At 37.5% G+C, this 23,380-nt stretch overlaps 1 protein-coding gene across 1 annotated transcript; it reads left to right on the top strand.

The window, feature by feature from the left end:
- Positions 1 to 1,218: 1,218 nt before the first annotated feature.
- Positions 1,219 to 22,315, top strand: LOC104074403 (UHRF1-binding protein 1-like; the record flags this gene model as incomplete). Its single annotated transcript, XM_009574497.1, has 10 exons — positions 1,219 to 1,390; positions 2,144 to 2,337; positions 4,238 to 5,736; positions 6,160 to 6,335; positions 7,771 to 7,907; positions 9,502 to 9,652; positions 15,714 to 15,970; positions 18,085 to 18,193; positions 20,891 to 21,060; positions 21,776 to 22,315. Coding segments are annotated over 10 exons (2,991 nt in total), but the record flags the coding sequence as incomplete, so codon positions are not given.
- Between the last annotated feature and the right edge of the window lie 1,065 nt (positions 22,316 to 23,380).

The following is a 23,380-nucleotide window of genomic DNA, read 5'->3' as shown; positions in this document are numbered from 1 at the left end:
CTCTAAATTTCAGGTCCTAAAAAAAATGCTTAGTGTGTGCCCTTAGTCGTTGTGACTTCTACTTGCTCTTGTTCCAATTTTCAGTGCTTTTTGGCCATATAATTTCTGGTAGACTGGGAGGTTGCAGCTTGCTGCCAGGAGCCTTTATCTGGGTTTGAGGTGGTTTTATAATATCATTTTGTACTGTCGGTGTTTTCGTTTGCCTTCTACTCTTCAGATGCTTGTCTCCTCTTCCTCCCTACACAAACGCATTTTCAATTTTTTTTAGTTGTCATTATTTCTATACAACTTACAAAAAGCTGTTTTTCTAAATAGATCTGTTATTACTTGAATTTTTGTGTGTGTTAATACAGAGATGTTTGCTGCTTGAAAACAGCTGCATAGAGTGAAGCAGGCTTATAAAGGATACATATTAATTATTTCCAGTGAAACTAATACAAGTAGACATCATCATATATTCAGTAAGTTAGCTAATTTCAAACTAGCAGTCTAACCTACTAAGTGTGGATGAAAGAGCTTTGTTTTGACAACATACTTTTTGAACTAGGGTACATTCCTGGAAATTTAAGGTCAAATATATATCAAAAAGTGATCTCTTTCTTGTTTCATAATTACATTGGAAGGAAACAGAAATGGAGGATTACTGTTCTATAGTGTCTTGATTCTCCTGTGAAGTAGACCTTCAGGTATAGCCAAGCATACATATCTCTGCCAGGTGCATGCTGAACACCTTGCTTAGCAGTATACAGTCGAGAGTTGGCCTGTGTACTGGAATCTGTCCTTATGACAGTACAAGGACTTCCTAACACTTGTGTAATAAACTTATCTAGCTTATCTATCCCCTATCATCTAGATATGGGATCCTTTTGGACAGACAGTATGCAGATATGCCACGTCCTAGCATAATTGCTTATACAGGAGCTGTAGTGTTTGCAATAAAGGTATCAGATCATTCTAGGCTTCTACTGAACGCCGTTGAAAGTGACCTGCTGCCTCCTACCTCTCATGAAGGAAGGGGATCTGGTACCATTAATACTATATAGTTTTCTTGTGAAACTGTTCTATGTGGATTGCTTCTACTACAAGGTAACTAGGTCTTTCTCATTATCAGCACTTTGTGTAGTTGGGGATCTACATCTGAGAGCAGTGGAATGTTACCCTACTAGGGGCAGTGCCTTGCAACTACAAATGCTTACTGATTTATAAAAATGTAATGTATTAATGAAATTAATCTTTTATCTTTTACAGGTTTCAACAGCGGACCAGTGTCGTTCTTCCCCTAAAGCTCTGATCTCTTGCAATAAAAAGTCACTTTATCTTCCACCAGAAATGCCAGCTATTCATATTGAATTCACTGAATATTACTACCCAGATGGAAAGGACTTTCCTAGTAAGACTTTTTTTTTTTGTACCGAACCATAAATTTTGTGTGTTACTTTCACCTTTATGAAGCTCAATACTGATTCCAGGTTGACACTGGAAATAGGTAATAGCTTTCTAAAATGGAAACAACACTGCTCCACTCCCACAGTGCCTGCTCCTGGCAAACTCCTATAAATACTGGGTTTTATAAACATGGTTTTTAAGTCTGAAAACACTCACAGCATTTTTACTGACACATGAATTACTCATTTTCCTACATGCACATATTGTTTCTCCAGTTCCACTGTCTGGCTACATAAAATTCAAACTATTGCAGTAGTATCTAAGATGCAACAAAGATCTGCTGGAGTTATTTTTATTAATGTGTTATGGGGCTGGCCCTGTTTTATATACAGAAATGTCAGTGAATTTCTTGGGGATGGGACTTGAGGACAGCAAATCTCCTTGGTCCTGCCCTTCCTCTGTAATGAGGACATTCTCCCCCTCTCCTCAGACTTCATTCTATTCTCATATTAGCTTTTACATTCAAAAATTCAGTTACTTGCTTGGAGTGAGAGAAAGAAGCATCATTTTAGGTATCCCTTAACAATTTATTCTTCCTTGGGACCAAAGGAGTGGGTTTCCATTCTTTCTCTGATGTGAAATGCTGGTGAAAGTGTAGGTCTGCACTCGTTTTTTTTTTTAAAAACAAAACAAAACCAAAAACCAACCCCTAAACATTTTACTTACTTTCATGATTTTGTTTTGTTTTCTCTTTTAGTTCCATGTCCAAATCTGTATGGCCAGCTGAATGCTTTACAGTTCACCCTGGATGAGAGAAGTATTCTTTGGCTAAATCAGTTTGTGTTGGATTTGAAACAGAGTCTTATTCAGTTCATGGCCATGTACAAGTTAAATGACAATTCAAAATCAGATGAACATGTTGATGTTAGAGTTGATGGACTAATGTTAAAGGTACGCTGTCATTGAGGAGGGGTTTTGTGGTTCCTTGGAAGAAAATACTTTTTCTCTTATTCTGAAAAGCTGTTAGCAAAGCAGCTGAAGGAATAAATGGACAAATAAATGAACAAACAACCCACGCAATAAGCAACGCTGCTCTGCAAAACTATGCAGAATATAATAGTTTGAAGACAGACATCTGTCTTCCATACCACTTCATCTATGTCCTAGGGGTATTTTGGTTTTGTATTGAAGACCTGAATGGGAGTATTAACAAATTATTTCACTGTGTTCAATGAAGCTGACATAGCAGAAGAGAAAAAATTGAGCATTGAACATTCACTTCGTCTTGTTAGTGAATGCCTGGAGTAAAGAAAGCAGTTCATCTGAAGGTTTATTTCCTTGGGTCTCCGAAACCCATTCTCACTGTTTTCTGTTTCACGCTGGCCCTTGGCTGCAGTTCAGGTACACAAGTTCTCTATATGTTTATTCCAGAGGAGTGGCGCTTGTTAATGCAGCTGAACATCAGATTTTTGCTTCCCTTGTCTTCTCCTTCTTTGGAGGAGAAGGAGTATCAAGCAATTTCCCCTACCCCTGCCTCGATTTGCATTGGGCATTGGTTTCCATGGTTCAGAGGTGAACAAAACAATGAGTCTTTTCGATGGTGCCCACAGGAGAGGTTTCAAGGGTTCTAAAAAAGTCAGCATATAGAGAGATGTTTATCTTCCTAAGGCTCTTGGTGCATATTTAATGGAACTTTAAAAGGACATGGTTTGTACTGAATGAAAACAATTACTGAGAGCTAATAACCAGGCAACTAAAGACTGATCTAATATTGAATTACTCTACATGAATAGCCCACTAAACTAAGAGAAGATAAAAGTATTCTTAAATCCCTCAAACCTTGATTCATACTAATTATTTCATCCCTGTATTAACTGCATTATTTTTATTCTCGCAAATTATGAATCTTTTATTATTGGTGTGCTTGATGTTTACATATCATATAGTTAATTATTATGTAGCTACATGTTTGCTTATTTTGTTCTGAGTCCTTTCATTTACATGAAGAAGCTTCATCACTCCCACCTTTTAAGTGTCTTTAGGATGACTTTTTTTAATCTGATCTTTCTAGATTCAGCGTGGAGATGTTGTGACAGAAGGTAGTGTCACTGATACTAGCAAAACTAGTGTGGCCAAGGACCATGTTAACAACATCAGATACAGGATTTGGCATATATTTCCTTTAAAACTTGCACTAAAGATATGCAAGTTAAATTAAATCCATTATGCTGAACTATTTTGTTGTTTTTTAGGCGTTGGAGTATATTTTTATTTTTATGATGAAAAAAAATTAGTATGTTTATCAGATAATGGTCACAAAATACCTATACTGTATTCTGCAATGTTAAGAATATTAGCTGTGTTAGCACATTTAATTGTTTCTTTGTATCTTAACATAGAAATAAAATACTGTAGTACTCAGTGTAGTGAAAAAACCCTATTTGACAAATCAGATTGAAAAACAGAGAATTATAATTTGGAGTTCAAAGCTATAAATACTTGGAACGCTTGAAGAAACTCTCTGCCAAGCTGTTTGAGTTGAAGAAATGAGACACTTCAGCCTAATATAGCTGACCTAAATCTAAATCCTTCATATAAGAAAAGCCTGAGACCCTTACGTTTTTGTACATTGAGTTTGAGATGCCACAGCATTCTTCTTAAAAATGAGTGGAAACACAAATGATAATCTGTGAGCCTGATATATCCCTGTTCTGTGTTAGTATACTTGAGTTATAAAATTATAATTATATTCCTTTATTTTAGCTGTCATGGCTATTACTTTGTTTCTTTAATTGTATACCTTCTTAATCTACATATTTCTAACTAGACAAAATATATTTCTCTCTTGCAGTTCATCATCCCATCTGAAAACAAACCTGAAATTCATAAAGATCAACCTCGTTCACTTTCTATTCAAAGTTCAGAGATGATTGCTACGAATACCAGATACTCACCAAACTGCAGACACTCTGATCTAGAAGCTTTGTTTCAGAACTTCAAAGACTGTGAATTTTTCAGTAGAACTTTCACCACTTTTCCTAAGTCCCAGAAGAATTTTAATCTTTTGCATCCAATCTTCCAGAGACATGCTCATGAACAAGATACTAAAATGCATGATGTTTATAAAGGTTATATCATCCCAAAATTGAATAAATATGCATTAAAGACATCTGCAGCTACTGATGTTTGGGCCTTGCATTTTTCCCAGTTTTGGATAGATTATGAAGGAACGAAAAGTGGGAAAGGCCGACCAGTAAGCTTTGTCGACTCATTCCCACTTTCACTTTGGATTTGCCAGCCAGTAAGATTTGCAAAGTCACAAAAAGAGCTTTTATCGCATAATCAGGCAGCTTTGAACATTCCAAAAAGTGAATCTAGTGATCTTGCTAATAGACTGCAACGTAAAAAACTTCTAAAGGAATATTACAGCAGTGAGACGGAGCCCTTGACCAATGGCATTCAAATGTCGGACACTTCAGGAGTGTGTTCTGAAAGCTCTTCCTCTGATGCAGATGTACATGTTCTTGTGCATGTTCAAAAACACGTAAGCGTGCAGATCAATCATTACCAGTATCTTTTTTTGCTGTTTCTCCATGAATCTCTTGTATTGCTCCTGGAAAACTTAAGGAATGATGTAGAAGCAGTGACAGGAAAACCTGCAAAGCAAACAGATGTCTGCATCGGGATCCTACTGAAAAGTGCGGAACTAGCCTTACTACTCCATCCAGTGACTCAGGGAAACCCTTGTAAGCCTCCAGTTATGGAAGAAGGAAGTCCCATGGCATCAGAACTCTCCCCTTTGGGAAATGGGGAAGCTCTTACTTCAGAGAGTAAACTAGTTGGCAATAAGATAGTGCAAGCTGGTATTACTAGTTTTGGTTATGTAAATGACTGCAAGCCTCTGAATGCTGAAGGTAATAAAGGAATTTTAATAGATCCTCTTTTGTTTAAATCAGACAGTAATATGGATTTTCAGAAAGGAACGTCATTTTCAGATGATGCATCAGATAAAGGTTTGGGAGATACGAGTGAAGGAGGAAGCAGTGGACTTTTTAGTAGAAGCGATTCAGAGGAGGTCTGTGGACCTCTAAGCGAGAAAAGTAGCTTGCATCCTAGGGATTCAGCATCCATTTTAAATAAGAGAGAAGATTCTACTGAATTTTTCATTGATAAGGAGGATGACAAAAACATATTCTCAAATAAGTTAAATGAACAGGAAGGCACAACAGAAGGCTGTCCTAACCAAGTCACTGACTTGGAAACAGAAACTGCCTTAGAATCTGAAGAGCTTGAAATCAACAAAGAGAAAGTGACTTCCATTAGAATGTTTGCATCCCAGTCTTCATCAAGGTATAGAAGATTTCATACTAAATCCATTTTCCTACTATTTGAAAGTATTTATCAATACTTGTTTTAGTAATGGTCAACGGAAGTGAACATCTAGTAGATGAAAATTTTAAAAGTATATAAAGATATAAGATATGCAGTATCCAGCATTCAATGAAAGCTAAAATGAACTGTTAATTAATTGGTTTGAACTATTTACTTTCAGTTTAAACGTTATGAAATATGTATTGAGAAAAATATTGACACAAATATCTACAGGAATGCATGTTGTTTCTATGCTTCTCTCTTTTTCTTACCAAAGGATTATTGAATAATCAGATTTTTTCTTTTATATCTTGCCTGGTTTAGAGGAATTTTTTAAAGTAACTTCTATGTAATTCCTTTAATTTGAAATAATAATTGCCTAATATCTTTATATTTAAAAAGTGTGAAGCCTAAGGAACGCTGCCCGTCCAACCTCCCTGCATTCTCTGTTTCTTACAAGAATATGAAGAGAAGTCCATCACAAGTCTCTCTGGATACCATCTCTATTGATAGTATGATGCTAGAGGATCATTTGATAGAGAGTGATGGAAGTGACAGCCAGAGCTTTCTGGAGAAAGGTAAGTAGGTTTTACAAAATATTTTTAAGCAATACATGAAAATGTTGTTTGTTACTAAAATAATACTCAAAAGGATTGTAGCGCGGCAAATCCTGGATGCTTTACAGCACTATTTCTGTTAGCTTCTCCAGTCAGTAATATCAAGTATATTCACAGCACATCATTTCAAGGGAAGGTAATAAGGTGTGCTACTTAAGTAGTGCTACTTAATTAAACGCTACTTAATTTTCGTCTCTTGAGGAGAGTAAAAGCGTTGCAGTGCTATGTTGCAAGTCTGAATTAAGCAGAACTGTTCCCTGCTTTGCTTGAAAGCCGTTGCTTTGGCTGTAAGTGTTTACAGGTTTGTACCCTGAATCAGTGTTACGCATGAAGTGGTAAAGAAGCTTTAATTTTAAAAGTAGATGAAAAAGAAATGGATTTTCACTAATACTCACCATGCTAATTACCAGGCAGATGGATTTGGTAGTCTCCTTGCAGCTTGTTCCTTATGGAGCAATTCCTAGCTATTGAGTGTCTAACAGCAGGTATTTGTCCAATTTTTGCTCATCTGTCCATGAGCATTTGCTCCTGATCTGAGGAGGAATTCAGGCATATGGTAATTATATCTGTATAGTCTGTTGTGTGGACTTATGCAATTGTAATGATCTAGTAGTTCTTCAGCAAAACGGATTAAATTTTCCAATGTCAGGAAATACGATAAGACGACTTGATTTGTACCTCTTTTCTGATAAATTCTACTTTGAAGAAAGAATGACAACATTTTTTTCTGTAGGATTTCTTTTCAGTCTAGAGCAATAATGAGAAGAATGCCTCACTTGCAAACCTGTTATATATTTGGATTGTATATTTGTATTCCTGCATGTGCTTATGTGGGAGTATGCCATAAAATACGTTTTCCATTTTAAATAACCTTTTTAGGTCTTTTTAGCTTGTTAAACAATATTTAACTGCAGGTTAAGTCTGCATGCTTTCTAGTTGTCAAGGAAACACTATCATGATCACTCTAATGAAAACATATATAGCTTATTTCTCTAACCATAAAACAGCAAACATTTGCTCTAAAGGCACTGTGCAGTGTTTTAGATACATGGCTTGTAATCTTTAACCTTTTTTTCTGCTGGATGAGTTTTATATTTGATTTGGCAGACTAAAAAAAGGCCCTTCACAATTTTTTAAACAATGCATGTAGAGTGCCATTTTGGTTTTGTCACTATACCCTGCCTTACTTGCATAGCATCTAGAACTTTGAACTCTCTGTAAGAGGAATGGATTTGGCAGTTCAATCATAAATATTTGTTTAATAAGCTGTTCAACTCATCTTAAAAAATGAGTTAATGTATGCATACAGTAACAGACACTGACTTTATTCTTAATGCAGGAGTGATTCAAGTTGTGCTATGCTAACTTTGCGTTTTTTCTGATGTATATACGGAAGGTATTACAGCCACAAACTATCAAAGCCCATCAGAAAATGCCCATGAAGGAGGCACAGTGATTGAAAATTGTGATGGGTCATCTCCAGATGCCATGAGCGCTGCTTCAGAGAATGCCCATGAGACTAGTGAAGAAATGGTAATATTATCGAATTCCATTAGAATACATGCTTCAGTAAATTAAACCTTAAAATAGAACTAAAATGAATGCTTTTAGAGGTGATTTTTTCAAGTAATTTTGGGAGCTTTTTTTAGTGCATTATGTAAGCCTACAGATCTAGTGCACTTGTATTAAGTACAGATGAAGATTATAATCCAAGTTACACTGAGCATTCTCTGTCCTTGTTATCTCCTCTATAGCCACTGTTGATAAATGACAGTAGCCACTTAAAAAGTCAGAAAATATTTCTGCTTTAGTACGTAGCAATATTTTATAATATCATAATGTTCTTCTATGCTCTGTTGAATATGATATTTAAAATGAGCTTTTTAACATCATCAAGTATAGCTAAAAGAAAGCACCATAACTCTGACATTTCTTATATGGAGATGTTTCCTTAGCACTGGTAGCATTCTGTAGTATTTGCAAATCGGAGTGTAACAACTGCCCTACTATGTCAGATCAGAGATGCCTCTTGTCCAGGATTATGTCAGGACAAGGCCCAGTATTTAGAGAAGATTATAAGAGTAGTGCATGCAGAGAGAGATTCCCTCCCTGAGACACCAAATAGGGTCCAACTTTTTCCATCTGCCTATCTACTTATTCCTTGCTGATCTTTGCCCTGATCAATGCTTCTTAAATTATATTCTTGTATCAGTTAAGGTCATGAACTGGAAACCGAAGAGTATATGGGCACAAAGAAAGACAGTGAATTTACTGAAATCTGTTGTGTGCTTGCTGACTTATTTTCCTTTTTAGTAATGTTAGTCATGTAATCCTAATTTTGCTTTAAAATATTTGTGGATCACTTTCATTTAAAAAAAAAAAGAAAAAAGGCAGCTCACTTAAATGATTGGTTCCTTTTAAATAAATTTTCAATCATCTGTGCATATAGGTAATACGGAAAAAACAAAATTCATTCAGATTGTTATGCAAATGCATGTTAGCATATTTTTTTCTACTTGTAGAATATAACTAAAAAGTCATTAGAAAAATGAGCCCAAAACAGTAGTAATGAATAGTAGTAACATATCTCTTCTGATACCAAAGCTGACTTTTGAAACTGGCTGCCACTTTTTTTGGAAACATACTGCAATCCAATAAATAGAGAAAAAGGGTTGACTACTATGCAGATAGACAAAGTTTAGTAGCCCATCCTGGTTCTTGAACCTGGCCTGATTCAGCACCGCAAATGCTTGCTTGTGCTTATGATAGGAATTAAGTTGAATGCAGCCTTAGACTCTCAGGTGTCACGTAGGTCACATGCTTCTTTGTCAGAAAGTCTGTCTCACTTTCGTGGCTTTTCTGGCCAATTCTGAATTGGTATTAGTGGGTTACAAATGCAAATGTCTGTCTTTGGACAGACAATCGAGCAACCCATTGTCAAGCCAATGGGTACAAAAAGAAAAGAAGAAGAAATGAGAAAATTTTGTGCTTTTCTGAGAGCAAGGGTCGTGGATACAAAGATTCTTCTCCTCTTGTGGGGGAAAAGGTTTAGACAGAACTTAAAAAAACAATAACCACTGTAAATTCAATTTATAATCTCATTGTTTTGTCTTGATTTTGTTGACAGATGTCTGTTGTGGTTTTCCAAATATTTGGTGTTAATGGTGAAATTGACATCAGAGGTGAAGATACAGAAATATGCCTACAGGTCAACCAAGTGATACCAAATCAATTGGGAAATGTCAGCGTTCGACACTATCTTTGCAACAGAACTGTTGGTAAGATCTAACAATGAGATCTCAGTGTTGTGAAATTGGAGTGGGAAACATTTGTTCTAATAAAACCACTGTATTAGTCTTAAAGCACAAAACAGTTTTATGTTAGTACAATAGCATCCTTTTTATGCTGGTTTGGAATATCTACTCTGATTTCTTTTCTAATTGCCATATATTAAAAGGGAAGGAAATAAAAATGAAACCATTTCTGGTAGTGCAGGTAAAAAAAAATGCATTGTATTAAATTCTGGCCATCAGTTTGCTTTTTTTAAATCAAAGTTGCATTACATTATGTTATTGTTTTATGAAGATGGAACTCCCTTACTGCTCTAATGATACTTTGCTTAAATGTGCCTTGGTTTGAAGGGGTGTTTCTTTTCTTCAAGATGTATTTCTCTAGATTAAATTAACACCCACAGTTTAAACAGATATATGATCTGTGGTTTAAGAAAAGTTAAAAAATTGACTCTTTGTCAGGAAAGGTCAAGGACAGCCTTTTTTTTGTTTGGTTTTGTTTTTTAAAGCTTGATGGGAACACAGGGTGTAGTTTCGTGCCAGATATGTGCACAACTAGATCAACCAGTGTATTGTCAGAGCTGTTCTTGGGCCTGAGTACATATACATTCTCTGCCAGAAAACCTAGTTCACATACTGTGAGGTTGTTTCTTGGCATGATGTATTGGCGTGCCACTTCATGTCACAGTTTGCCGTGCTCCCCTCTGCCAGCCTTCCACACAGATTGCTGGATGCCAGCTCTTTTGTGCTGTAGGGTTTTTGGGGCAGATCCCTGATGCACCTGCTTCTGGTTCATCTCCTTTCCCAGAAAACAGCTATAGCAGCTGTTGACTGCCATTTATTTCCAGCCTTCCAGCAGCATCGATTTTCTTCAGAAAGTTGTGCTTGGTGATACAGCCTCTGATGCCCTCGCTAAAGAACCAGTTTACTGGTAAGCTGAGCAGTTGCCAGCAGCTGCTGCCTGAGCAGCTGTTGCGTGATGTTGCAGTTGCATTCAAGCATCGGAAGGCAAGAGGGAGGTCCAGCAGGGAAGACTCATGGCTGACCTTCAGTTCATACAGCAGACAAACTGATTTCTGGTTATCTGTCATATCCTCTGTAAAAGCAAGAGGGAGTAAATAGTAAGAACATGCCACCTTCCTGCTCTCATGTGGATGTAAAACTAGAACCTGCTTCCACAGGTTCAGCTGGTGATGAGAGGCTTGTGCACTGGCTGATTATTTTATGGACAAAAGGTTATAATGTGATTGGAATCTCCAAATACTTCCACTTAGTATCTCTTCCTCTCTCTTTCTGGTGGGTATCTGATGGGTGGGCCAACAACACTTTCTTTGTACATCACTGCTCACTCCCATTCTGTAATATACACCTTTTCTTCTCTGCACTGATGGTTTCTTCTCTCCACTGTAAGGCTGTACTTTCTGTACTGAGTCAGGAATCTTCTGCAGTCACTGCTGCTCCCTATCTCCCCCATTTGTTCTAATAGAAGAACTAAGGGACAAAACAGTTAAAAAGAGAATTCCAGGGGATCAAGGCTGGGAAAAAGCTTGAGAATTAGATCAAAAGAAACAATTTAAATGAGTTAACAGTAACAAAATACAATTAAAAGGGTCAGTGAGCAAAAGCATAAGAAAATATCCCAATAAAAGCAATCCCCCCAAGACCTTTAATAAAACTTAAGTGCTGAATTAACAATTGTAACCAGTAAACTGAGGAACCGTGCAAAGCAATGAATAGTCGAGTAATAATTACAGTATACGAAGGTGTTCTGGGTAAAAATAATCATTTTAAACCTACTAATCTGTAGGTGTAGAAAGGCAAGAGTGTGTCTAATAGCTGGAGTAAGTTTGAGGGCAATGTGGTAGTTGTGCACTTCCCTGCAGGGCTGGCTGCAGGACGATGCCTTTATCAGATCTTGTCTGGCAGCAATAACAAAAGAAGGGGGGATGGAGTATGGCAGAGGTACTCTGGGGAGGAGGGTGCTTTTACTGAGACCTTGTCATGCTCGGAGGAGAAGGGAACAGCAGTTCATAGCAGCTTACGGATTGTTTAATGCAATTTTTACTCCATCCTCTCTTGACTGTGCCTCTTTCGGATATCTGCAAGATAACCAAGATTGCCTTCATGGCTGAGACTGAATGTGTGGTCTTTTCTTCTGCTGTTTTTCTACACTTTGGTGGATTCTTCTGACAATGACACAAGGATTCTTTTCTGGTCTGGAAATACTTGGGGCACATACTGCTTATTTCTTTCTCTGTATTTGTGGGAAGAATATATATACTTGAGGGAAACAAAGTTTACCAAACCAGTTGCAGAGACTCATTGGACAGAGTGTTTTTTGTTCTCCCATCTGGAGAGCTGTACTTCCTCTCAAGGACTGTTGGTAGCTAATTCTCTTCTGTCTGGACTAGAGCCACAAAAGGTACCCGATACTTGCAATGTGATTTGATTTTTTTTTTTTTTTTTTTTTTTTTTGTGGGGGAAATGTGAAATCTAGCACTTCTTAAACATTGGAAGGATTGAAGGATGGAGTCACGACTGTTAGTGTTGTGGAAACCTCTGTTCACAGAGGTAGCAAAGGGAGAGGTTCTGGTTCATAGCAGAGGCTGAAGATTCTCATGTTCATTTACAGTTCTTCTCATTGGTCTTTGTCAACCCAGATCGACGATATGGTCGTCTACCCTGACTCTAGTGCCAATAGATATGTGCATATGCCCTGACTCTACTGCTGCACTGGGTCATCCATGAGAACTGGGCACTATATAGAAAGAAGAACCCAATTAATCCACAGATAGGAAAGCAAATTATTTACTCTGCTGGGCTGCTGTAGCTCCAGGCAATGTCTGCTGCATGCTGTACTGAAACTTGAAATTACAGTTTTCAGACCTGTACTACATTCAGTCTGGGGCAGTATTACTTGAATAAAGCTACTGCCTCTTGCTATACGTCTCTCTGACTGCACTTGGTCTAGAATAGTTGACTAGCCTGCATGGTTTCTGGGATGAATATAGAAAGTTAATTATCCTTCTTCTCACCCCTCCTCTTACCCCACTTTTTTTTTTTCTTTTTAAAATAGACATAGACGAAACAGACACTGATACAGTTCCTCCTGACTACTCAAAACCTTCTTCCCAGTACTCTCCTGGAGCTGTTTTCCTGGAGATGGCATGTTTAGTTTTAGTTGGTATCCATGAGCATTGCATGCATCTGTTTTCCTTAGTTTGGCTCCCTCTCAGAGGAAGCACATTGTCCAGGAACATAGTAGGTGTTTAACTTTTCTAAGCACCATATCAGCATCCCCACTAGGGATGTGTTCCACTTCTTCAGTTGTGAGGAACCTGAGCCAAAGCCAGTTTTGCCCCAGTGTCCTTTGTCTTCTTGTAGGTTCTCATTAGGCCTTTTATAAGCCACTGCTGAAGGTTCCAGAGGCATCTGAGAGTGATCTGGTCTGTAGTTTTGAAAAATAATATATCACATACTGCTTAAGAGGAACTGAACAGATAACATTCCCCTACTACTATTTCCCAAGAGCAAACAGGAATTCCTCCTAGGTCCAGCAGAGAACTTGCTGTGACTGGTAACCAGCCATCGCTGGCTGGGCTTGGCTCTGGGTCCACCTCTGGCCAGCAACTAGGCTAAGTGCATGTAGTACTTCTGCAACTTTGCAACCACAAAAAACTGTATCTATCCATAAAGCAAGCTTACGCTCTATGATCCTACCTTGAAAAGGCTTTGAGGATCGAGAGATACTGATCTTGGGGACAAGAATTTGAGAGAATGCAAAAGGGATTGTTGTAAAGACCTGTGGGATACGAATGGGAGGCTGCTGTAACTTCAGCGTGGACACGTTGCCTAATCTGCATAACTTTTATTCACTCAAAGCTAACCTCCTAAGTTTTTTAATTAATCTGACCCAGCGTAGTGTCAGTGTGACTTAGTGAATTGTCATCTGGTTTCTACAGTTTTGATCTGTGCTTCATCTGGTTTAGCCTATCAGGAACCTGAATCCTTAAATACTAATGCCGTGAACAGTTGTTATCGCATTGCAGTAGCAATTAACAATATACTACTGATACTGTTTAAAAATATGTTCACATGCTGCAAATGTCTTTTCTTTAGCAGGATACCTGAATATATCTAAAGAGACTTGATATATCAAAAAGCTTGTGTCTCGCAAATGTAGCGTGATCAGCAGTGACGCCTTGGACGCGTAAACCAGATGCATAATTTCAGAAGGAACACTAATTCTGTGAAGTATGGCTTTCCTTTATATAAAGGCATCCAGAATAAGCATTACTGAAGAGAAGCAACGTAACTTGCAGCCCACCAGCGTACTGTGTTTTTCTTTTGCAGTACATGTCAGATTATTCAGAGTAGGTTATCTCTGAAATGGAGGGGTAAAGTATGCTGCATTCATTAGGGTATGCATTATTACTTAACATTAGATAGTACACAGCAAAGAAGCCACCACAGAGGAAACCTGCACTTCATAGGATCACAGCCTCATTGAGGGTAGAGGAGTGGAGGCAATGTCAAGACGTCTCTAGTCCAATCCTGTTCTCAAATCAGGGTCAGCTCTGAGATCAGGCCAGGTTGCTCAGGGCTTTATCCCATCAGGTCTTGGAAAGGACTTCCAAGGGCAGAGACTGCACAACCTCTCTAGGAAGCTGCACCGCTGCTTAATTTTCCTCATTCCTTACATTCAGTTTGAACCTCTCTTGTTGCAATTTGAGCTGTTGTCTCTCAACCTTCTGACAAGCACCACTGTGAAGAGCCTGCCTCTGTCTTTATAACCTCATCATAGGTGTTGGAAGGCTGCTAGTAGATTTCCCGTACGCCTTCTCTTCAGCTTTCTGATAATTGCTCATATTTGCACAAGCAGAAATCAAGAAGGGGAGATTACAATAAACTGTAATATGGGGAGAGGAGAAAGAATAGTATTAAAGAAACAAAAATAGAAAAAGGAAGTCTTACTTCATCTTTAAATTTAACTTTATCCACTTATTTTTTCCAATTTCTAAGCTTGTAAACATTGGACTTCCCTGAGGGAACCGGAGTTTAAGCCAAGAAGCATTTTTTTGTTGTTGTTTTAATTCTCTCAAGCTTGTTTAACAGTTAGATGCTGTACTAATATAAATTGACATAATTCAGTTGATTTTACTTGAGTTACTTTGATTTTAGCTATCTTTCAAGTTTCAATGTTTGCTGCTTAATATAATTTCTGTGAATTACTGTGAATGTGCTTTTTGACATACAGATAATTTCTGTAGATCAGCCATCATAGTGACCAAATGACTTGAGAATCCCATGGGGTAATTATTTCTGGTGGTGAACCCTATTTTTTGTACAACAAATGGATACTGGCCATATCCACCCCTTCCCCAATATCTGGTTACCTTAAATCTTTTATTTTATTTCTAGAACTGTTTAGTTGAATGTTGCAGTTGTCTGTACTGGTTAAAGATACTGAAACTAACAAGAAACTGCTAGGGGGTTTTTAAGGTTCAAATCTACGGCCACCCAAATAACAGAAGCACCATGTGGTCATGTTCTCCATCTTACTGCATTGCTGTTTATGTTCCTGTGTGTTAGCAAGTAAATTCCTGAGTCAGGAAATTCTCCCTTTCAAAGAGAATACCTGCTCTCCTGAGAGAGTGAACTGACTTAAATGTTTTTCTGAATTAAAATTGAAGGATTTAGTAGAAAAGTATGCAAAATAATTGTTTTTCCATTGTCAAGACATTGAGGAAACACAATTTTTTTTGTGCACAGTGATACTTCTGTATTGTCCTTTTCTGTTGTCACAGTGAGGTACTAGTCCTTGTATGTATTTTTTATTTCTCTTTAGTACTTGAAGTGATTTCTCTTTAGTACTTCGAAGTGATATACTTAAAAATGTTCTGTATTTGCAACAATGTAATTTGTGGATAATATTTCTAAAGTACTTTTGGAAAATCAGTTGGACAATAAAGGTAGGGGTAATTGCATCAAAATGCCTTTTTTGTACATTGCAAAATTTTAATGCAAATTTGTTTTCCTTTTGCAACAGGTTCTGACTGTAAATCTGTGGCTGGACCAGTTAATTCATCACCTGAGATTAGTTTGAGATGGGAAAGTGGGCCTAGTGCTGTCATACATTCTCTGCTGGCTGTAAAAAATGGTTTTCTTCAGTGTCATGTAGAGAACTTCAGTGCTGAATTTCTAACGTCTTCCCTCACAAACATTCAGCATTTTCTAGAAGATGAAACTGTCGCAGAAGTGATGCCTATGAAGATAAAAGTTTCTAATGCAAGGATTAATTTAAAAGTATGTTAACACTGAGTTATTTGGCTGCTCTAAAGAAATTGTGTTCTTGTTTCTTTGATGATAAACTACTAATCTGGATACAGTTAACTTCAAAGAAACTGCTATCCCATTCTGGAAGGTCTTTAGATAACACTAAAACAATTTAAAAATCTATAGATTTGCTTAGCTCTGTGGTATGCCTAGAGGGGAATTCTCTGCATGACCAAGCTATTTATATGAATTAATATTTTATACTTTTTTCCTCCTCTCCCAGTCTCTTTTGTAGAGTGATAATGTCTGGGAGTTTTATAGGTAAGGTATACCAAGTTCCTAGAGGCACAATGTGGGTTTTTCTGGTTGGGCTTTTTTGCTTAGCATGGTAATGGTTTTCTAATTACAAAACACAGATTTTAGAGGTTAATTCTCTCTCCTACTTAGAGGATAGTTCTTGCAATGAAAGTTCAGAACAAAAGAAGGAAAAAGGTTATGGGAATTCCAGTTCAAACCACTTGAATACTGTTTCTTAGAACCCAGATATCATGTTCTGCCCTACCTAGAAACAGATACTAAATAGTGCAAGCTTTTCTCATCAAGAGAACACTCCTGCTCAAGTCCCCTAGGGGATTTTCTTTCAGACATCTAAAGGAGATTATGAGTTCTGTGCTGCACAACCATTGAATATAAAGATAAGGACACTTTTTTTGGAGGGGGAGAGGGGGGAACAGAAAAAACTAAACAAACGTAAAGGTAAGATAATTATAACATTGCTTTGGAAATTAATAATCACCCATATAAACTTTGAACAAAATGAGGACTGGAATAGCAGATCCAGTTCTGCACCTGGGCCTAAGGCCTTGATTCTGCTAAGATCATTCTTGACTGGAAGGGCAATTGTTCTCTCTACTGTGTTCTACTCAGAGTGCATCAGTATTCCCTCCCTCTGTCCATGATGCATCTTTTTCATCCTCTGAGGATCCTTAGGCACTCCTTTAGGGCTGTTTCTACTCCTTCTGTAAGAGCTGTGGATGTGTTCCTCAGATTGCAATGTATCGCAAACGTGAATGCCCAAATGGAAAAAGAAAAGTCTTAACATTTAAATTTAAAAACAGGATTGTGCTGGTTTACTGGCAAGAAGGCAGACTTAAGCAAAATGTTCTTGAGAAAGCAGCTGTTTGAGGTGGGGAATATACCTTAATAAACTGGCAGTAAGAGTCTGCTTGGCAGCGAAAGCACTGAAGTGCTCACTCAGCAATGCACACAAGTCACAGTGAAGTTACTCATGATGGTTGACCAACTGCAAATTTGACATACAGATGATTCATTTCTATAGAGTTGTTGGGTAATAAAGAGCAGGAGGATATGTTTCAAATTTATGCTGCATTGCCTATTCAATGCAGTTTATTCTTCTATTTCTTCTGCATGAGACTTGATGCAGTGTGTTTCGGGGGGGGAAGGTTATTTTATTTTTTGCATTTTCTACTGCAATCTCAGTGCTGTTTCAAGAAACTTTGGCAGTTATCTCTCAACAGCTTTCTTGCTTTGTGCTTAATGCTGATATGTGTAGTTTCTGATTATACTGGCTGCGTTATTCTGCTTGATAGGGATAATGAACTGTAAAGACTTCCTGGGGAGACCCCAAAGGAAGTAATTCGTGAAGTTTTTCTTCTGTGTAGTACAGTAATATAACTGAACTGCAGCTGGTGTCATCCCAAACTAAATTCTAAAAAGACAAAATCTGCTCAAGAATGATAGCTGTACCCATTCAATCTTTAAATAGTTCAAGGGAAAATCAGATACTATATAGTGCAGGCTTCTTATCTCTGACTCTGAGAGCTCCTGAGCTAAAGAATGTCTTGGGTTGGGATATAATCTTACTGAGATGTCTGTAAAAAATACTTTGAAGTATTTCAGTCAGACTGTATATATTAAGTTCAGCAGACTTACTCCAGAGATAAATTTGGGCGTTTAACGTGGAAAAAAAATGGAGCAGAAGTTTAGTGGAGATCCCATTAGAAAATTCTACTCTGAAACATTCCCTTTCAAGTTTCATTAAATCCACTTATGTTTAATTAAACATCTTAATTAGCTATTTTGATTTCCTGGTTAACTCATTTTTGAATACTTGTATTTTTTAGGATGACAGTCCACGTGAAAATCTCAAGGCATCTGAGCTGGTACCCATAAAACTACATATTGACATACTGTGGATAGAAAGAAATGATGATGGCTCTTTTCTCATTAGAGGTTTGTATGTTCCTGCACCTTGGTATCTCAATATTATAATCTAATTATTATTAATACTGTTTTTTTTCCTTTGTGCAGACATGTGGCTAATGAAAAGATAATTGATGATAATTTGTGTAAGTTGTGTTGCCGTATACCTTAATTCTAAGTGTAGTCACATAGAGGGAAATTACTTTTTTAAATAGCGTATTGGCTGTGATAACAACCCACAGCTGAATCAATCTGAAATAAAAATATGCATATAATTTCATCAGGATATGCTTCATCAGTGCATATCACTTCGTCATGGTAAGTCTAAGGTTCTTTTGATTGACTACAAACCAAACAAAAAAATTGCCTTTCTTTACAGATTACCAAAGTGGTTACCTGTTGTCTTTGTGTTTTTGTGTTACGGGTAGTAATAGAGAATATTGTAAAAACAAAAGGCTACTTGAGAAGTACAAGTAGCAGTTTTCAATTCTGTATTGTTATGGTGGTGTCCTGGCAGCTCCTGGCTGGGACTGCACTGAGACTTGTATTTCAAACAGCGATTTAACTTCATGCTTTTCACGAAACATGTATACACTTAAAATTTTTTTCTACATATATGGGCAATACTAAATACTTGTAACAAGGCAATACATTTAGAGCTGGAACTTAACTGTTGTCTTTCATGGATATGTCAAAGGATCATAGAGTAATCTAGGTTGGAAGAAGCCTCTAGAGGTCATCTGGCCTTACTCCTTGCTCAAAGCAGGGGCAGATTAGGTCAAGTTGCTCAATGCCTTGTCCAGTCAAGTTTTGAGCATCAAAAATGCGATATCACAACCTGCCCTGAATAATCTGTCCCAGTGTTTGATCACCCTTATGGTTAATTTTTTTTGGTAATGTCTAATTGGAATTTCCTTTGTTGCAGCTTGTGTCTATTGCCTCCTGTCCTGCCTTCTCAAGACAGAGGTGCCTGAGCACTTGCCAAGCACCTCAGGGAACTCTGGTCCATCTTCTCTATACCCTTCCACTAGGTAGGCAAAGGCGGCATTAAGATCACCCCATAGCCTTCTCATCTCCAGATTTGACAGGTGCATCTCTCTGAGCCCCTCATTTGTACATCATGTGCTCCTGGCCATGATTTTCTTGGTGGTCCTCTGCTGTCAGTATCTTTCTCACACTAGGGAATCCAAAACTGGATCCAGTATTCCAGATGTGGTCTCACTGGTGCTGAGTATAGGGGAATAGTAACTTCCCTCATCTTGCTAGCTGTACCCTTGCTAGTACAGCCTGTATGTGTCTGGTCTTTGCTGTCAGATCTCACTGCTGACTCATGATAAATCTTCTTGTTGACCAAGGCCTACAGGTCATTTCCTGCGATGTTGCTTTCTGTCCAGTTGGTCCCCAGCCTGTAGCAGAGCAAGAGGTTATTTTACCCCGAGCTGCAGGACTTCACACTGGCTTCAGCTGAACTTCATGAGGCTCCAGTCAGCCCATTTCTCCAGCCTGTCCAGGTTCCTCTGAAAGAGAGCCTTGGCCCTCAGTGTGGCAGTCACTTACCCTTCAATTTGGTATTGTTCACAAAATTGCAGAGGGTGCACCCACCCTTTCATCCAGGTCCTGAATATGCAATGTATTGTATGACTTGAGGAAGAGGAGGCTGCAGGGTGATCTTAATGCCCCCTTCACCTACCTAACGGGAAGGTATAGCAAAGATGGACCAGACTTCTCAGAGGTATGCTGTCGCATGATTTGCTTGTATTTTAATTTCTCCACAGTATCTAATACGTTGTTCGAGTGTTTAAAGATGTTCAGTGCATTTTGGTCATCTTTGTATACTAAGCACTGGAAGAAATAGTAATTTAGTGAGAAAATACATAGTTTTAAGGTTTCTTTCAGCCCGTATTTTTTCCCCTTTTTGCCGAAGTGCTTTGATCCCTATTCTTGTCCTGGTCTGCTCAGGTACAGACCTTTGACCTATGTCTTCAAAGGCATATGTCAAATTCTATCTGCACTGCAGTGATTTATGTATCTGCAGTGCTACATTTTTGGGTCCTTGCATGTGTGTGGTGGGAGGAAGGGGTAATGAACAGAAAACTCTGGTACAGAAAGAAATGTTTAAAAAAGAAAAAAAACAATCCAGAGTATTTTTTAGACTATTAAGACTCATGACCCTCATTTTTTCTCTTGGTGTACAGCAGTGTATTTTAATAGATGTTACAGTGCACTTCAGTTATAAATGCTCGAAAGTTTCTTTAATGCCAAGTCATTTTAAGTTTTATTTTCTAATATAAAAACTTGATCCTGCAGGTTTATCTCACTGTGTCTTTAAATGTAAATGCGGTCTTCAAATCTGACTTGGACCTGGAGACAGTATATTAATAGCAATATTAATAGTTCTCAAACTTCTAATTATTCAGAATGCATATTCTGTGGTGATGATATTGGTCAGTATAAAAATGTGATAATTTTCTTCACGCTGGAAGCTACATATTGCTTCTTCTCATGCCTCCTTTCCTTTCTCTCTTCCTCCAAAAGGGTGTATGACTTTTAATTATTTTTTTTATTCTTAAACTTGATTTTGAGAGGTAAATATAAATGTACTTAATATTACAAGTATATTTGTTTAGGTGGTTTTAATTTTGTGCTGATGAGAATCAAACTTAAAAAAAAAAAAAAAAAACGACAAAACCCCTAAGTACTACTCTTAAGTATCTTTCTGTGATACAGACAATCAAAGAGTAAATGATGTGTCAAAGATGAAGAATTCAAGTAGTGCATTGCAGCAAGCAACTGGACCTGTTGGACATAAAACACAGGACCAAGCTACGCAGACTACTTGTGAAATTTCCAAACCTTCTAAATTAAGCAGGGATTCAGCTGACTTCCTTAAAAATGAGGTACTAAGAATTCCTTTTGACTTCCTCCCCCAAAATTATGTTACAATCATTAATCATCATAATTGTTAGATGATCCGGGGGTGGGCTTGGGGGTTACTTCTGTTTAGAAATCTGTTTGAGATGGAAAATATGAATTATGGATATTATAGTATGGTTCAGTCCTTAGGCATGCAAAATAAATTTAATACTACTTTCTAAATAGGGTAATAATACACAGCAGACTAATTCTTCTCCTTTACATCAGAGGGAGTTTTATGAGGGAGCCAGTCCATTCTTCTTCCCATCTCCCTCATCCCTGTACAACGCAACTGCCAAAGACAAAGGACTAGACTGTTAAGTCAGACCCTTACTAATCTATCAATCATACCTGAATTTTGAATTGATGATGACAGAACCCGCACACCAATTTGGCTTTTTTTTCCACTGCATAAGAACCCATTCCTAGAGCTCAGAACCTGGTATCATTTCCACTCCACTCCAGAATGGAAATGGCGTAAGCTAAAACACTGGGTATCTTGCCTTTGGAGCTAACTGCATCAACTCTGTCCGTGTTCTACACTCATTGACTGGCAATCAGTTGCACTTGACTCAGCCCCAAGAAACCTGCACTCAGCCATGAATGTGAGCATATGGTATTTTAAAAGTTACTGTAATGGAAAAAATTGTCAGTATGCAGGAATACTAATAACGCTCTTTTCTAACCTGATCATTTCAGCTTATTGAAGAAAATGAATGTCTCAAACAGGAACTAGCGAAAGCCAAAATGGCTCTTGCTGAGGTCCAAATGGAAAAAGATGCCCTGCTTCATCGTATAAAGAAGATGAATGTTGATCATCAGTAGGACAGTGTTCTGTTGGTGCGAGGCATCATCAACAGAACTTCAGGTGGTGGTGGCATCTCAAATACTATTTGTAAATTGCTGGAACATATGGTTATATTTTTGTCACAGACAAAATTTTCTCATTACCAACAAAATGTTTGTGAACTAGTTACTATTCTGAAATTATCATTAAACATTGTAACTTTTTTCAGCCCACTTTAAACTGAAATGACTTTGGAAAAATCAGTTTATACTGTACTTTATTAATTTACTGAAGAAAAAAAATCATATCATCTACTTTTAATATTATCAAATAAGATGTTATTTTTAAAATGTTTTCTGAAAAGTGGATGGCTCAGCAATGAAAGAAGGTGCCTAGGTGCATAACTGAGTAAAATGTACCACGCCTCATTAACCAACTGTACCTCTGTTTGTTAAGGTTCTGTTGTTTTATTATTACCAGAAGGTATCTATACAGGAGGTTATATTTGCACTATGATGGTATGGGCTAGATCCTCTAGAATACTATAGCTACTGAAAATCAAAATACCAGCCCTAAACTGGCCCTAAATTCAGTGTAGTTTGCCCAGAGAGGATTTCAAGAATAATCCTCTGGTGCTATAGAGTTCCCTACATCCTCTCCATATGCACTCCTAAAATACCACAGTAAATGCTGGAGAATTTAAGTAAGAGGGCATACTACTGGGCTTTCCTTCTGCATGAAGGTCCACTCTATCTGTACAGCTGATGTAATTTAGACATTCACACTTTTTTTTCCCTTCTCTCTGTGATAAGGATATAGCCCTGCAATAGGATCCAGCCCTTTGTGAAAGGTGAGCTTTGAGCCATTTTGCATGCGTGTCTGATTTCTGCACAACTCATCAGACATGCCCAAGGATTTGGTCCAATGTATTTAAATATGTAATGTCAATGCTGGGGGTGGGGGGATCCTACAGGGATTAATTAATTGTATATTGCTTTTTTTGATAAAAAAGCTGTAGAGAATCATTTAATTACCCAATGAAATTGTGAGATTACATGAAATGTAATTATACAGTTTAAATCATGGTTGATTTGTACAAATTGAACAGTAATTTTCAGCTAAAAACTGGTACAGATGAATAAATAAAAAAAGCACAACACTGTAAAATAGAGAATATAAGAGTGTGCTTCTAAACAATTTAGGAAACAACATACAAAACCGTACATGCCTGTAAGAGATAGTTTTTGCTAGAAGTAAAAGTGACTGAATAATTTAACTAGTGACCTTGAATCTGACAACTGAAAATCTTTTAATTGCTACCACAATTGTTTCTGCTCCATGGGGTATTTGAGGGATGTTTTGTTTGTAGATATGCAGACAAATCTCAAAAAGTATTTAGTATCCTGTGGTTTGACTTTGCATATTCACGCTGTCAAACTAGTTTTAATTAAAATGGTTTTCATTAAAACTTTTTGGAGGACACATAATTTACACAGCTGAAAATAGTTATTGAAAGT

Source organism: Fulmarus glacialis, unplaced genomic scaffold (genome assembly GCF_000690835.1).
Source record: "Fulmarus glacialis isolate BGI_N327 unplaced genomic scaffold, ASM69083v1 scaffold38103, whole genome shotgun sequence".
Lineage (NCBI taxonomy): Eukaryota > Metazoa > Chordata > Aves > Procellariiformes > Procellariidae > Fulmarus > Fulmarus glacialis.
This window is presented reverse-complemented; position numbering and strand designations above follow the sequence as displayed.